General features: G+C 36.9%; 1 protein-coding gene across 1 annotated transcript in view; it reads left to right on the forward strand.

Annotated features, from left to right (window-relative positions):
* ADAMTS3 (ADAM metallopeptidase with thrombospondin type 1 motif 3) overlaps positions 1-17572 on the forward strand; it is a 289212-nt gene that overhangs the window by 245865 nt on the left and 25775 nt on the right. The window contains exons 6-14 of the mRNA XM_060147233.1: positions 5327-5410; positions 7335-7491; positions 8239-8344; positions 8754-8897; positions 9516-9648; positions 11111-11224; positions 13236-13381; positions 14351-14526; positions 16373-16506. Coding sequence (XP_060003216.1) covers positions 5327-5410; positions 7335-7491; positions 8239-8344; positions 8754-8897; positions 9516-9648; positions 11111-11224; positions 13236-13381; positions 14351-14526; positions 16373-16506 — 1194 coding nt within the window. The remainder of the gene's footprint in view (positions 1-5326; positions 5411-7334; positions 7492-8238; positions 8345-8753; positions 8898-9515; positions 9649-11110; positions 11225-13235; positions 13382-14350; positions 14527-16372; positions 16507-17572) is intronic.

The raw sequence follows: 17572 nt of genomic DNA on the forward strand, positions 1-17572 counted from the left end.
AGACCTCACCCACCCATCTGAAAGAAAAATTAATGTTGCTTTGTTGAAGCCAGACAAAGCTGTTTATCAGCTAGTCAGACAAAGCAGGTCAGATTGTCCTGCCAGGGAAATGTCCTAGGAGAAATTGTCCTGTCAGGGAACAAACCTGGAAGGAATTTTCCTTTCAAGGAAAGGAATACTTGATCAATCAAATCAAGTATTCCTAAAATCATTACCTTTTCTCCCCCCCTCACTTTGGCAACCCCTTGCAATTTAAGGTCATCTGAAAATTGAATTAATGTTCTGTTTACTCCTTTTTTCAGGTAATTTAATAAATACTCTGGGCTCAACCCTGAACACCTCATAGAAAATTTACCCATGCTCCACAGATTGGCCGACATGGTGAAAGGCTATTCAGTTTTGCATAGATAAACTTTGATTTGCATTATATAGTGTCTAATATATGAATTCTTAGAATGTTTATGATTAACGCTTTGCTTACAACCCGAAACACTGGTTATAAATTTCAGCCCTATCTTTTCTTATTCGGTTTTTCCAGTGATCTCCTCTAGCTCCTCTTTATTTTTTCCCAGTGTGTTTTTAGATTATTATTGACCATCAAGAAATCCTTATTTGGAGTAAGTAGAGTCTAATTCCTCATTTTCTTAAAATTTACACGAAGGAAAATTATGAAAAGGAAGTGAAGTTTTTAAGTTATCTTTATCAGTATGCGTCCACATCAGTTTCTTAAACTCAGGGGTAATGAATCACTCTTGATTATTCTAAAATTAGATCTGTTTTGCATAATGACAGTGCTGTGGTCTGCAGGTGTGTGGAAGTGTAGCAAGTTGGTAAAAACTACTGACTGTGGAGCCAGACTGCCTAGGTGTTAATCCTTTGCTCTGTGTGCTAACTGTGTGACCTTGGGCAAGGTACTTAACTTCTCTGAGCCCCAATTTCATTAGATGTAAAATGGAGATAATAATATCTTTAATGTTGTCATAAGGATTACTTGAATTAATATAGGTAAAGTATTTAGAACAGTGTCTGGAACCTGGAAAGATCTATGTAATGCTGTTTTCTTTGTTCTTGATTCTGCTGTAACTTAGGAAAAAGTTGCTTTCCTTATTACTAAGTGTTGTAAAAATGCTTTCTTAACAAATGTTATTTTCATTCATCTTGACAGATTCAAAAGATTAATTCAGTATGATATGCTTTTAGTTCTTTCTGTATATCATTTATTGATTGTTAAAATTCATGATTAATTTCGAGCCAGATCATAAGCTTCTTTATGCCTCTTATGTAATGTCTTGATCAGATGACACTGAAAAACAATCTAAATAAAGATGTCTTCAATATTTTTCTTTGCTTTTAAGAGTCCAGTGACTCAGTGTTTCCCTTGGGTAGAATATTTTTAAATTCCTATTTAATTTTAAAGAAGTTATTTTATTTATGTGTAAATATCCAAAAAGGCAGACATACCAACTGGTAGGTAAGTACATTCAGGTGTGTAAAGCAGCTGCTCCTTCACCCTTCTCTAAAATGTGCATACTGCCATCTGCTGGAAAGAACTTTTGTACAGCATTTGGAGAGTATTTTTGAAAAAAATTGTTGAACAATTTTTCCCATAAATTTTTTTGATAATTTAAACTATATCTTTAATTCTATTGAGAGTAAGTAAATTTACAGTATAAGAGTTTTTGAATCCTTTTCAATGAAAACCAAGATTGGGGCAGTTGTGTTTTTTTGTTTGCCTAATTTTTTGTTTGTTTTTTCAGATAGATTGGAAAATACATTGACAAACCTTTAAAACTTTTTATATAGATAGGTAGAAGTGTTCTAATGTGTTTTGTATTTTTCTGAGGGCAGTTGTGTGGCATTTTGTTTGATTTGAATAGCAGCAGTGTGAAGCAGGCAGAGCAAGTACGATTATAATTTGCCAGTGAGAAAACAGAGGCTCAGAGAGGTTAAGTGACCAACCCAAGGTCACTCAGTTTATCGGTGGAATAGTTGGGACCAGAATCCAGGTCTTTGAATATATTTAATCCTGAGGTGCTGATTATTTCTCCAACTCTCATCATATCCTGCGTGTCTCAGAGCATAAAAACATTGCATCCTGTTATCGATAAGGTCCAGCAAGATGACAAGCAGCCAATTTATTATGTACATTTTAAAAGTGAATAATGTACAGGAAGCAACTTTTTTAAACCTTGAAAAGCAAAATAATAAATGATATCCTGTGCCTTGCACAATACAGACACCTATTTGTTGATTTACCACGGTGGAAGAATATTTTCTCCTACATATAAATATTATTGCCTTCTGGTTGATTATTTCCACCCCCAGTAATTTGGTTGTACTCTGAGACAGTTTCGCAAGTAGGTGCCAGCTCAGAACATTCCATAACTGATTTTGGTTTCTCCTGGAGTGCTCTGTTATCTAAGTAGCCTGGCATAGTAGGGATTTTTGTTAAACAATACTTTTCTTTTGGTGAATGGTAAATTTGACTTTTTAAAAAGTGTCTTTTTATTTCATCATTTTATAACGTAATATTGCCATTGAGAGCATGAATTTTGTGCATGATACTTTCTTGGCACTGTACTGATTTTAAAATTTACCAAATAAAAATGAATGTACCAATTTGGGGTGATTATATGTACATTATACTAGCTCAGATATCACAAGCTACTTATTATGATTGCCAGCTCTCATTTTATGATTCTAATAGTTGTCTCCCACAACATTTAAAAGTGTTGCTGTCACTGCCATATTGCCATGGCTGTAAGGGCCTTCCTTCCCTCCGTCACCTCTCCTCAAGAAATTAATTCACTTCTTTTTATCTATTTTTCTTTAGTTTAAAATTTTATTGTTCCCCTATTTTCTGCCCTTACTAACATTGATTTGAACTTTTTTTAATATTAAATGCACTTACGTTTCAGTTACATTACGTGCATGTTAAAAATTTGTGTGTGAAGCCATGTTGCTAATTCAGAACAGCTGCCTTATGAGAAGTCTCTTGGAATGTCCATGAGTCTCTCTGGATGATTGTATTAGTGACAGACCCAGCTTTGGACTTTTACTTGTATTGGGACTATGATGCTAGAAATTTCTTATCAGATAATTAATCCAAAAGAAGAGGGGGATTAAATCTTCAATTAGGCAGTATGAGGCATGGAGTAAGATAAGAGAATCTGTCCGTGGCCAAAAGGATCATAAGAAATCATAGCTTTTTGGCCAGCATTCAATTTTCCTTATAATGACCTGAAATCTTCCCCTTTAATAGTGTGAACCTATGGTTTTTAGTTTTATTTGCTGTAGATATGCAGAATAAATTGAACCCCTTTTCCACATGGTGGCTATTAAGTTTTATTTTCTACTTCCCACACTCTAATGTGCTCTAATGTCCTTCTGTCCTTCTCATAAAATTTTTGAGCCATTGTGTGCATGAATTAAATCTTTTAACTCTTACCCCAACTCCATGAGGTAGTATTCTTATTATGTGCATTTGATTGAGGTTCAGAAAGATGAAGACCACACAGGCAATGAAGGTCTTGAACCAAGACATCAGCTGAGACTACTAGTGGCTTGTGTCAGGCTTTAGCCACTGTATCCTCCCACCATTTTTTATGTGACACATTTTCTAGGCTCCTTGCTCTTTGCTTAGAGAGGAGTCTGGATACATTCCTGTTTGTATACATCTCGTTTGTAAGACAGAACAGGCAAAATGAACTCAATACTTCAGGTGTACAGTGGCCTATAGCGGGACAGCTTGGGCATGAGCTACCAGCCTGCACACCTGTGCAATGCAAGAGAGAATTGCAGATTTTTTTTCACCCCTTAGCTTATCTTGAATAGGTATTAAATTGGGTCTCACCATTATATGGGTGTATGTGAGTTTGTAAATGTATAAATGTATAAATAAATGTATTTTTCCACTTTAAAAGGAGCCTAAGTCTTTTCTTGTTAAACTACACTTTGTCATCTTTAGTACATACTAGCTTCCCTAGATCTTTTACCTCCATCTTAGCTGTGCTTCCCTTTTTAGTTCCATCTAAAAATTCAGTACGTATATGTTTAATCTACATTTAAGACCTTGATATTTTAAGGTGTTCTGTGTAGTCCCATTAGATTCCTGAAACATTTCATTTGAGATTTCTTGGCCTGTTTCTTGGTCAGTGTGGCAAGAAATTCATGAATTTCTTTTCTTAGAGCATTCTGTTGTCCTTGAGTTGTATTTCTTTTTAAGGTCTATCTTTCCTCTGTAGGCTTTAAATTTGCTGTGCCTTCTGTCCAAACCTCCTGGATCTTAAGTTGAATTGAGGTTGGTTTTCCATCTCTCTTTTAGTTATTGTCACAAATGTCCCTGTTCCTGAAAACAGCTAAGAACTTTGAAATGTAGCCAGCTAGCTCCACCTTTCCCATTTCTGCTAGCATTTGCCAACTTACTAAGCAGTCTTTATTCACACCAATTTTGCACTAGTATAACCAGAAGATATGTCTACTTTAGACTGCCAATAATTTACTGAGTGTTTTTGCATGTTAGCTAATCTCTATGGTCTTCATCTTTCTCATCTATGTAAATCTGTGTTGGACTATGGCCTCTGAGGTTGCTTAAGTTCTAATATCTGTGATTTTAAAGTATACCAAATTACCTGTAGAAATTTTAATTCAACATTAAAAATTAAATAAAAAGCAATGACTCAACTTTGCCTTTTTGAGCTATACCCAGGACTGGTATTATATGTACTTGTACAGTCATCTTAGTAATGCAGATATGGAAGGATTTCTTTATGTAGGACTTCTAAAAAATCGTTGCCTCAGCTGCCCCACTCCTGGGGTGGAGGCATTGGGAGGGCCACCCAGTTACTGGCCCACAGATGGACCACCACAGCTCCTGCACACAGGCTTCCCCAACCAGATGTAGCACCCCTGATGGCAACAGGGGCACCTGGAGGACATGCTTGCTCTTTTCCTCCACATGGTTGCAGCCACTCACAGCTGGCAGATGCTTCACCAGAGTCACCGTCTTGTGATGAATGTTATGTGTGGATCATAGCACACATGGACTTTTAACACTACAGTAGTTTAATGAAGCCCTTTTAAAGCATATTCTCTATGTTCATGGTACTGTGGGGTTTACAAAATAAATAATTCACATAGCCAAGAATTATTCCATAGTTAAAAGTAAATGATTTCATTTCAGACATCAGTTTAAACTAAACTAAAAAAAAAAAAAGGGACTTGACTTCTATATTTGGGATTACACAACCATTACATACCCTAAATGTGCATCTCATGAAATCCTTTGTGTTGCCTTTCTTCAGGTAATTATCTACTTTGTTTCTAGGTGAATGAAATTTACCATGATGAGTCCCTGGGAGTGCATATAAATGTGGTTCTGGTGCGCATGATAATGCTGGGCTATGCAAAGGTAAAATGTCTTACTATATGTTAACTGTGAACATCAAGGACTGGATTAGCAAACAGATTAGATTGCTGAAGCCATAACTAACATTCAAGGTAGACATGTCTCACGTAGACCCCAGTTGCTCTGAACTGAGAGGAGAAAACTGCCCCAATGAATGGAGATCTCTAAATTTGAGTAGATAATGAATGATTTTTGTGCTGGTACTATTTGCTGTGTTTACCTCTATTTTATGGAGTTGGAGATAATTATCCTGATTTTGGCATGACTGTATGAATGAAAATGAATGGATACCATTATAAAAAAAAAGAATTTACTTAATCTGTCATCGTCATCAAATTTACGATTCATTTATTATTCCAAAACATCTATACTGAGTGCCTCCTATGTGTCAGATGCTTTCTAGGTGCTTCAAATATATCTGTGAAGCAAAATAACAAAGATCCTTACCCTCTCATGATTTCTTGAAAACAATATGTGAAATATGAGTCTTTTTGATTAAGAAAAGTAAAGCACACGGTGAATATTTTTTTTATTTAAGAGGACATTAATCTTTTTGAAAGCAAAATGTTGGGTCAAAATACATACAATAGGCGTTTTTATGTAATGTAACTTTAGCTGGCTTTAAAATGACACTAGATGTGTCCCTGTCCTTGGAAATAATGGAATGGAGGAAGTGGTCTCTCCCTTTGAGGAGAAAACATAGGGGAAGTGACTAACTTGGCAGCTTTCTTGATGTTTAAAATTACATGTCCCCCTTCCCATAATTAATCCTCCTGATTATGGAATACTAATGAAATTATGCATTTAGCAAACAGGAAAAAAAATCCATGTGTTTGCATTTTATTATGTATGAAAACTTATCATTTCTGGTGAGAGGGTGTCATTGATCTTTAGTTTATCCCACAAACCTGACCTACTTTGTGTCTCCAACACAATGCAAGTCAGATCCAGATGGAGATGTTAACAGCCTTCAGTTGGTTATTAAATCATTTGTTAGGAAAAGTATGTGTTCAACTATAATAAACCAAACATTTTTCTTAAGAATGTAAACACTGATAAAAACATTTGCTGAAATGTAACAAAGCTCTCAGCCGGTCAGCCAAGTAGGGACTAATTTTGGGTTCCAAGTTCAATTTCTCATTCCATCAGAACTTCTCGGGGAAGTATGGCTCCTGGGTTCTTGAAGGATGGGGCCTTTCCCTCTGAACTTTTAACTCCTGACAATAATGTGATAGTAGAAGCATTCCAAGGAACGTCAATCCATCTCTTGGAATTGCAGGATATGAGTACACCCCTCTTCATTGCTGTGAGGTTAAAAAAAAGGGTAGGGTTTTTTTTCAGTGTGAGGTTTATATAATTTGACTGTTCCTCAAATCGAAGATTCCACCAGCTTTGCCAGCTCATTGAAGAACTTATATTCTACCCATATGTTGATTAATTTTGGACCCCCCCCCCCAAAAAAAAAAATTGAAACTGAAGATCTTTCACTTTAACATCTCTGGGAAAAAAAGTTTCACGCCCAAATCTTTCCATGTATCCTCTATTTTTGTTCTTAATATTTATGAAACTAAAAATCTAAGCTAAATCAGGAATTCTTACTAGAATTTTTACCCAGTTGATTAATATTGAGTTGCTTCACAAAAGCAAAACGATCTCAGCGTCACGTATTTCCATTAATGGTGTCAGCCACCTTTCACACAGGTAATATCGATCATAAAGGTATCCCTCATGGGCATGTAGAATTTCCAAATGAGAGTATTTGGAAATATTTATTTCCAAATAAGTATTTACTTCCAAGTAAGCCCCCGATAATATTATTGATCATTATTTAATTACTGTAATCTCAAATGTTAATTTCAGAGAAAGTTATTAAAGGAAGCCTTTGGGAAAATGCTGTGTATGTCTTTAACATATTGTTTCCTCCTAGTCCATCAGCCTCATAGAAAGGGGAAACCCATCCAGGAGCTTGGAGAACGTGTGTCGCTGGGCTTGCCAACAACAAAAATCTGATCCCAATCATTCTGAACACCATGATCATGCAATTTTCTTAACCAGGCAAGACTTCGGACCTGCTGGAATGCAAGGTATTTCCATTAATATGTAGAAGAAAAACTTAAGGGCATGACTTTTCAAAAGTAATCCTAAATCAGGGAGTCTGTTCAAATGTTCAGATCTCCACCATCACTTTCCTCCATGCATCAGCCAAGCATACACTTTCTTTCTGTTGCTTCCAGTGACTTCTGTGGAATTTGCAATGCTAAATGCCACCTAAATACTATGATAAATTACACTCTCCTTTACAATAATGAGTGTGCATCTGGGGTACAGAGGGGATGCTGTAAAATGTGGTGTGATTTCCACTAACTAATTGGAATGGGAAGGGAGATGCCATGGGAAATGTCTGCTGCCAGAGAGCTTTCTTCCAAAGTCAGCTTACATTTATCTAATACATTCTGATGTAGACTTCGGAAAAAATTAGACTGACCGTTTTCTTTTCAACGTTGGTGGAATTTCTGGCTCCCTTCGTCAGTACCGTGATATGAAGGACCATTCACTACAGCAGAAAGACAGAGCTTGGTTGGTGGGCAGAACAGAATGGTAACCCCAGGCAGTTCCTTCCCTTAAGAGAGGAGAAAATGCAGACCCAGTGAATCTTTTTAGAGCCCATTACCTGTGGCTTTCCCAAGAGAATGTGGTGCAATGCTAGCAGAGAAATAATACTGCCTCTGTTTCCTGAAAAGCTTTTTTTTCCCCCTAGGCAAAGGTCCAGTAGTAATTCTTAATGGGTTTTCTCATAAAATGAAAATGAAAGTAATTGTTATTCTCTACAGGATATGCTCCAGTCACAGGCATGTGTCATCCAGTGAGAAGTTGTACCCTGAATCATGAGGATGGTTTTTCATCTGCTTTTGTAGTAGCCCATGAAACTGGCCATGTGTAAGTCACTGCTGACAGCTATAAAGCAAAAAAAAAAAAAAAAGAAAAAAACAAGGTCTTTTCTGTCTGCTTCTCTCAGTATTGTTCATACTTTGGGTAGAGTGCATGCCAGCATGCAACTCTCATCCCTTGCCAAGTTTGAGGGGCTGAAAACAGTGAAGAGGTCATGCACTGAAACTAAATGAGTGACTCTGGCTTGCAGAGACACTCCTGGGCTTTTCATAGCTATAGACTAAAAACGGCATTTGTGTCAGATTGCTCTCAGTTTCACAGTGTCTGACTTCTCCACAAAAGCCACATTAACTTAAAAAACACCTATTTTCCTGTACTTATTTTCAAAACAGAAATTATGCCAAAGCCATGGCCCCTATGATGATTCTTACCAGTAAGGTCTCGCTTTGTGTTCTAGGCTGGGAATGGAGCATGATGGACAAGGCAACAGGTGCGGTGATGAGACTGCCATGGGAAGTGTCATGGCTCCTTTGGTGCAAGCAGCGTTTCATCGTTACCACTGGTCCCGCTGCAGCGGCCAAGAACTGAAAAGATACATTCAGTATGTCTCCTTCTGCGTGTCATGAGAATGTTATAGTAGAAATACAGACGTGAAACTGACTCTTAGGACCTTGATCAGAACCAAACTCCCAGGGAACGAAAACTTTTGTTCATGACAAACATTTTCTTCTGACTCAGCTTTTGGCACAGTTCCACAATGTAATTGCAGTATTTTAAGCCATGAGCCTAGAATTTAAGTGAATTTTTTTACTGTGGTTTCCTTTTAGTAAATTCTTTATGGAATCTTTGACTAATGGTCAAAGTTGATTTGAGGAGGGGATGGTCATGCGATGCCTGCATAGGGTACCACCTATACTCTGTAACATAGGGGTCAGGATCTCCCCTGCCACACCATGGGCGGGTTCAGCTAGGGACACGAACAAGGTTGTCATGGTTCTACTGTGTTTCTAAGTATGGTTGGCTTATTTTCCTGGGATGAATAAAGATGAATGGTCTTTTTCTAAATGGGGCTGAAACTAAAAACCTTAAAAGGTATGCTTTTGTAACCTTGCTTTATGATCTGATGAAATTCCCGAGTATGTAACCTAAGAATACTTTTTCATTGGAACGTGATAAAAAAATGAACATTTAACTACATGCAGTATTTTCCTTCCTACAGTTCCTATGACTGTCTCCTTGATGACCCTTTTGAACATGACTGGCCCAAACTCCCAGAACTTCCTGGAATCAATTATTCTATGGATGAGCAATGTCGTTTTGACTTTGGTGTTGGTTATAAAATGTGCACTGCGGTATGTTACAGTCAACTTAGATTTTGCATATTGAAACCTACTTGCTTAGCTCCTGTTTGGTGACATTTACAGACTCACTGGTGCAAGAATATGAACCAACAATTTTGTGTTTGCTATGTCAGTACATGCTAAAGCTAAGTGCTTTAAATATGCTATCTTATTTAATCCTTGTGACAGGCTACAAGGGAGTTGGTATACTTTTATTTTACAGATGAACAAGCCAAGACTTACAGAGATTAAGCAACTTGCTTGAGTCACACGTCTGGTAAATAGGGCTTTTTATATGTTGGAGAAAGCTTTATTTGTTAAAGCAAGAAAAAAAGTATTTCATCAAAAGAAGTTGATCTGCTGTTTGAATTCCTCCATATGCAGATATATACAGATATTTGGTTTGTTTGTAAGGTATACACGGTCAGCTCCTAATGACCTGCGATAATGTTCTGACCTGAGAATTCTAAAGCTTTGGCTCACTAGTGTAGAAAATTACAGTTTCTGCATTAGGTAATAGGAATTAGAACAAAAAACCCAGATCCAAAATGAGTACTAATTAAAAAAAAAAAAGCTATGACCATGAGTCTGTATCTGGATAATTAGTGGTGTAGGCAATGAAGATGTGGGTAAACTGCTGTTTGATATATATACATATATATTTTTAAATTTATCTAAAGAATGATAAGATATTTACTGTTAGAGAGCGGATGAGGAAACAGTAACACAAATATGTGTGCTTAACATTTGGATATTATAATGTAGTGTTTTAGGAAAATGAAAGACATCCTTAAGAGTGAGAAGACTAAGATTCTGGTCTATCTCTGTTACTGTCTTATTGTATCCATAACTATAGTCTTACCTTATAACCCGTATTTCTCAGCCACAGATTGTTATGAAGATCAAATATATGGAAAGTACTTTATAAACTATATGAATGTATTGTATATTTTGTTATACCTGGAATACATTATCCTACACAGAAAGTTTGACAAATATTTTCTGCTTTTAGTTGGCTGATTATGATGGGCATTTTTATTATATATTTCTGACTGATTCATCCATTCAGGGTTAAAAAGAAGCCATTCTGATGGCTTGAGAGCTGCAAAACCACTATAATGTTTTCATATTTAAAATGTTCATAATAATTACTCATTCTTTTAAAAATCCCAATATTGTCTATTTGAAAACCATAAGACAGAACTGGCATAAAGAATAGAAAAGTCAACAGAAGAATCCCAGACAAATCATTGTTTATCAGTGTTATTTTAGAAAAGTGGAATGAAAGTATTCTTTACTTGGAATTCTTAGACAGTGTTTGTTTGTTTGTTTTCTTAACATGCCACAAGTTTGACTATTAACTTGAAATTAAAATATGCAAAAAACATGACATGAAGAAACTGTGTAGAAGGTGTTGTTGGTACAAGTCATTCCATCTCTATGTCGCTGACAGTTTGGTTTTTTTCTCTTCTAGTTCCGAACCTTTGACCCATGTAAACAGCTTTGGTGTAGCCATCCTGATAATCCCTACTTTTGTAAGACTAAAAAAGGACCCCCACTTGATGGGACCGAATGTGCTGCTGGAAAAGTGAGTATAATCTATTTATACAATAAAGATTTAAGATATGTTGCATAATAATCATCTTTAAATAACATGTATCATCATTTTTAAGAAAACCATAGTACATAAAGTTTCATTGTGGGAATGCATGAACACTGTGTACAAGTTTCCTATAGCTGCTATGACAAATTACCCCAGACTTAGTGGCTTAAATTAACAGAAAACTACTCTCTCAGTTCTGGAGGCTGGAAGAACAAAATCAGTTTTCACTGAGCTGAAATCAACGTGTGGGCAGAATGATACTCTCTCCAGAAGCGCTAGTGGAGAATCTGTCCTTAGCTCTTCCAGCTTCTGGCGATTGACTGAATTCCTTGACTTGTGGCTGCACCGTTCCAGTCTCTGCTTTTGTGGCCACATTGCCCCCTTCTCTTCTGTGTATAAATTTCCCTCTGCCCCTCTCTTATAAGGATACATGTGATGGCATTTAGGGTCCACCTGGATAATCCGGGATAATCTCCCCATCTAAAAATTCTTACTTAATTACATCTGCAAAAACTCTTTTCCAAATAAGGTAACATTTACAGCTTTTAAGGATTAGGACCTGACATCTTCGAGGCCACTATACAGCGCCCTGCTGATAGAATAGGAAGCGGCAGCTCAGCCGAGTATCTGGGCCCTAATGGGATTTGATTTACTTGCTGGCATCCCATTCCTTGTGAAAGTTGTCCAAAAATAAAGTCATGTGAACTTGTACAGAAGATTTGGCCTTGCTCTTTGGGGAAAGATGCCCAGAAGTTTCAATCTCAAGTTACGTAGTGAGGATCAAATGCTCAGAAACTGGCCCAGTGCCAAGCTACGCTACTCAGGAGGGGAAAGATCATGAAACCCAAAACAAAGGGATGTTAAGAGCTCAAGTTGAAGAGCTTTGACTAGTTTGGAAATAAGATATTGTAGATAGGACCAAAACCTGGCAAAGAAGATTTATATAGCTTTTAGGTCTTCTGAAGCCCTTTAAAGCTCTATTTCGAATGTGTATAAACTGTACTTGCTATGAGAATTACAAACATGATAATAATAATAAAATCTCCCATTATTCACGTTTAAACTCTTAGGCACTATGCTAAACTTGTACAGTGTGTTGCTTTGGGAAAATTCAGTATTACAGACTTCTGACGGAAAAAACAGAAGCAACAATGAGTTGATTCATTTTTGCTTTATGAAAAAGGTATTCTGTAAACCAACTCTGAACATCCAACTTCCCTAAATATATTTGTGTTATGTTTCAATTTCCCAGAATTGAGTTTTAAGAAACACTTTCATTGTATGTACGATAAAAAAGTGAGTCAAAATGTTGGAAGGGAAAAGAACTAACACCTTTTGAGCATCTGCTGTGTGCTGGGTACTGTAAGCTCTAGGCCTCTACAGTATCCATGTTTTAGTACTCCCCACTTAGTTTTTCCGGTCAGAGAGTCTTACACTACTCATGGTCCTTTCCGGGTCCCAGTTTTCCTCATCAGAAAGGTAAAGATCATATATCTCTCAGAATCATTGTGAAGGAAAATTTTAACAATTATGTACAAGTGTTTTGAAAGTTATATATGTTTTAGATATGTTATGTTAATTATTTTCTAAATTAAGACATATGGTTTCCTGTCATTATTTTAAAGGGGAGCAGATTGCCCTTAAAAAACTCCAGTAATATAGATAATGAGGGATGAAGGGTAGAATAGCACCTACTGGGCAAGTTGGGTGCTCAGATCATCCTTATTGATTATGATGTTTGATACTTACTGGTAAATGTGTCATTTAAAACCTTGTCTGAGTGAATGTTATTTTTTTAATTTTAATTTTATACTTAAAAATGCAAGTCTGAATTACCCAGTGTACAGGGCACTGCTTTGAGATAATTTTAAGTGTATTTTTGCCTGAAAAAGAAAATAAAAAAGAAATGAAGTTCTTCGCTTGGTGATTCTTGTATAACAACTTCAGCTTTAGCATACGCACGATTTTCATGATTGCTTTGTGTCGTTTCCCTAAGTGGTGCTATAAGGGTCATTGCATGTGGAAGAATGCTAATCAGCAAAAACAAGATGGCAACTGGGGATCATGGACCAAATTTGGCTCCTGTTCCCGGACCTGTGGAACTGGTGTTCGCTTTAGAACACGCCAGTGCAATAATCCAATGTGAGTATAACTCCTGTCATTCTGGTTATTGGGATAGACCAGAAAATGCTTCAATATCATGTCGCTAATGCTCTGTTTCTTGAAGTACATGTAAAACACAGAACGTGAAAACTAACGGTTTAAGTTTCTATTTTGGGTAAATCCCCATTTATCAATCTTGTGAAGAGTAGTCCATGGTTAAGATTAGAGATTGTTAAAGAAATTGCTGTTTGGGAGGATAAGGAGCTGAGCGGGGAAAGCAGATGGCTGTGCTCTTAGGACCTGGGCACCAAGGCTGTGAGACCCGCTGGAGGAAGGTCAGGCCTGCCGGCAGGAGCAACACCAACCAGAGGCTTCCTCACTTCCGAGTTAGGAGAAGAATGCTTCAGAGCTGGTGACGGGAAGATGGTGAGAGAAGGCCAACGAACTGTTGGGGGAAAAGTTATCCTTACAGTAGTTAGAACAGCGAGAGTTCACCATGAGCCACACTCTGTTCTAAGTGTTTTCAACATGCTAACTCATTTAATCCTCACAGTGTTTCTCTAAGGAAGATTGGATTATTATTTTCATTTTACATATTAGGAAACAGAGGCATAGAGCTGTGATCAGTGTTTCTTTGGGTTGCTTCTACATGTTTTATACATGATATAAAATATAATTTTCCTGAGACCATATACCTGTTTTTTGTTTCTTTATATACTTTTGCTGTGCATTTAAAATACACTGCTTTAATATTTTAAAGCAGTGTATTGAAAAATACACTGCTTTAAAATATACTGGTGTAAGTTGAGTTTGGGAATTCCCGCCACCAAACCTCAGCAGGGAGAGGATAGTGCTTTTGGAAAGGGATTGAAAGTAGGAAGTATGAGTTCATTCACTTTGTGCTGGCAGCTCAGAAGCCTTGGCTTTCTGTCCTCCAGCACTGTGTCTGCAAGTTTCAACTGCTGGACCAGAGCCAAAAGGCCTTTTTAAATGTTGTCTTTTCTTTAGGCCCATCAATGGTGGTCAGGATTGTCCTGGTGTTAATTTTGAGTACCAGCTTTGTAATACAGAAGAATGCCAAAAACACTTTGAGGACTTCAGAGCCCAGCAGTGCCAGCAGCGTAACTCCCACTTTGAATACCAGAATACCAAACACCACTGGTTGCCATATGAACACCCCGACTGTGAGTAAGATGCCCTCGCTTTTCCTGCTGTGTCGATGGTTACTTAGAGCTTAAGCTTTGTCAACACACAATCCCTTGGACTCTTGATCTCTACTTGGTGACTTAGAAAACTTGGTGCTTATAGGGGTAGGTCCTCCCGGGTTTCCAAGAATAAGGCTAACACACGCCTTTCTCTAGAGAGGTGAGAATTATGGCGTAGCTCCTGGGAAGCAGCATTGCCACCGTCACTACTGGAAAGACAAGTAGAAAGCAACACCTGGGAGAGATGTTGAGTCTCCTCATGCAACTGCAATCCCTCTACTAGGAAATGCTTCTGGAATATTGTGATCCTTCCTTTCTGAATAACTAGAGAAAAATACAGTTATTTTACAACCAAGTCAGGAATAAGACAAAGACCATTATTTAATAACAAAAGGCACTTCATAACCTTTTACTTTTGTACTGTACGCTGGTTATCAAGAAATACACTTGGAAATTCCCTTGTCATGTTTCACTTCTTACCCCTGAATTTTCGGTTAAATCTGTTCAAATGGGAACTTCTTGACAAATTTCTTAGTTGAGTGAATAAAAAGTAGTTACGGAATTATTGTGTGATATAATACACTGCTGAGTTCAGTTTAAAAGCTGTTTTAAAGGAAAGATGCATATGTGTAGGAGTTCAAAATTGCAATGCATTATTTTGATTTATTTTGGGGAAGTGAGTCACATAACTTAGATTTAATTAATGAGATCCTGCAAGAAGCAAAAACTATACTAGGCCTTTGAGTCAAACAAAAGAGAAACCCTAAGACGGAGAAGAGATGAGAAGTGAGTAGACATGAGACTATTATAGGGCTGAGGAGGAAAGTGGCAGAATCTAATTACAATGGGATGAGTGGGAATACAGAAATGAGGATGGGCAGAGGATGCACATCTTGGTATTTGGTATATAACGCAGGGTTTTTTTCACCAAGTTGTCATTCTGTGTTTGGAAAACAAAATTAGGGGGAAAATGAAATCAAAGAGTAAGTCAGTGCTTGGCATATAATAGGAATGTAATAAATTTTGGAAAGACTCACACTACCATGGTGAAACTTTTAGTATTAAACATATATATAGTATTAAACATATATTCATTTGCAGAACAGACAGTAGTTGGACTTTTATATTACTAATGCTTACAATACTTCAACTTCTGGTCATCTTATACAAGTTCATTAGACCACTGATCGTTGTTGCAATAGAGTTCTGAAAGTTTAATTTTGAGATGTGAATGAGAAATGGGGTCATGGCATAGATGAAGACAGGCAATGAAACTATAAAATTGGTAAGCTTGGTCTATGAGAACCTATATGAGCAAAGAATCTGAAAAAGAATAGATATATGTATATGTATAACTGAATCACTTTGCTGTACACCTAAAACTAACACACTGTAAAACAACTATACTCCAATAAAATTAATTAAAAAAAAAAAAAGAGAAACCCTTTCAGTGCTCTAAGTGTCACTAAAACTAAATTGATGCTGAATGAAATTTATTGAACATCTGTGGTTAAATCTAGGGTAGCCGGCCATACGACCTGCGTTGCCTGGGACAGTCCCAGTTTATACCTATTGTCCCTGTGTATATTATTAATAGGGCCCCTTTTCACTGTCAAAATTATCCCAGTTTAGATGTCAAAGCGTAGGGTCACCCTGGTTTAAACAAATATGCCAAGTATGCATACTTTTCCCCTACTCTTTATTTGTTTATACAATTTGTTTTCAGGAAACCACATTGAAACTGTATATTTTACAAACAAAATAAACTATACTGTTCAAATACCATTTTACATAAATAGTCGACTTAATCCTCCATCTTATGCAGCCAAGAAAAGATGCCACCTCTACTGTCAATCCAAAGAGACTGGAGATGTTGCTTATATGAAACAGCTGGTGCATGACGGAACGCGCTGCTCTTACAAAGACCCATACAGCATATGTGTGCGCGGAGAGTGTGTGGTGAGTTCAGATTGCTTCCCCCAAAGCTTCGTACAGTAGTGTGCAATTCTACTTTTCCTTTCATTCATCTGCATATTTTCAAAAATATTTTAACTCTTATCTGAGATCACATTACAATGAAGATCTATGAATAGTTCAGTAGCTAAGCTAAATTGGGAAGAAATTGCAATTAATCAAATCAAACTTTGGTCACTGGCAAAATCAAGATTTAATTAGTTTTCCTAATTTCCAGCCAAATGCATTTTTGGCGGCTTCCTCTGATACCTCAAGGCTGGGAATACAACTTGGGAACCATGCCTTGGCTTTGAGTATATTATAGTAGCCATCCACTAATACAATACCAAGTCTTTTTAAAAAATTCAATGCTAAATGTGTTTTATCGTTTGTTTAAAAGATGGTAACTTCTCTTTCTCCCTGTCTCACCTTCCAATTAATTCTAAGTTTAAACACTGAGTTCCACATCAGAACAAAAGTACTAGTGAAGATGCAAAAACTGTCTTTTGCCCATTTAATCTTTTCTTTAATGCAGTTTACTGTCTGTTCATGTTCACAGGTTAAAGCGATAAGAAATTATCCTTATTAACCGAACACATTGCTCCTGTTTGATTCGTTTTCACTTCAGCATAACTAAAGTGTTATATAAAAGAATCTCAAATTCGCAGATGCCTCATAGCTGAACAAAAATTTCCTTAAAGTAGAATCTGTGTTTTGTCCATCTTTCACCTCCCACAGTATCTGGTGCATTAAATGTATATGTTGTCGGTATTTTCTCTGCTCACTCTCATCCCAAACTTACGAGTGCAGTATCATTATCATTATCCAACACTGCTTTATTTTAAGGACCTACCCCAGTTCAGAAAACTTTTCAGTAGTTCCCTGTTAAATTAATGTGAAAATATAAACTCTTCCTGATATTCAACGCCTTCCACAGCCTGTGATTTGCAGATCTTTCACGATTCTTCACCACCATACAACGCTAACTTTCCATTAGTTTAGGTATGGTTCACATATTATTATCTGAACCCACTTTTGATGACTTCTGTGGCTCTGTTTTAATCCCTTTTTA

The sequence above is a fragment of the Lagenorhynchus albirostris genome, chromosome 4 (assembly GCF_949774975.1).
Source record: "Lagenorhynchus albirostris chromosome 4, mLagAlb1.1, whole genome shotgun sequence".
Taxonomy (NCBI): domain Eukaryota; kingdom Metazoa; phylum Chordata; class Mammalia; order Artiodactyla; family Delphinidae; genus Lagenorhynchus; species Lagenorhynchus albirostris.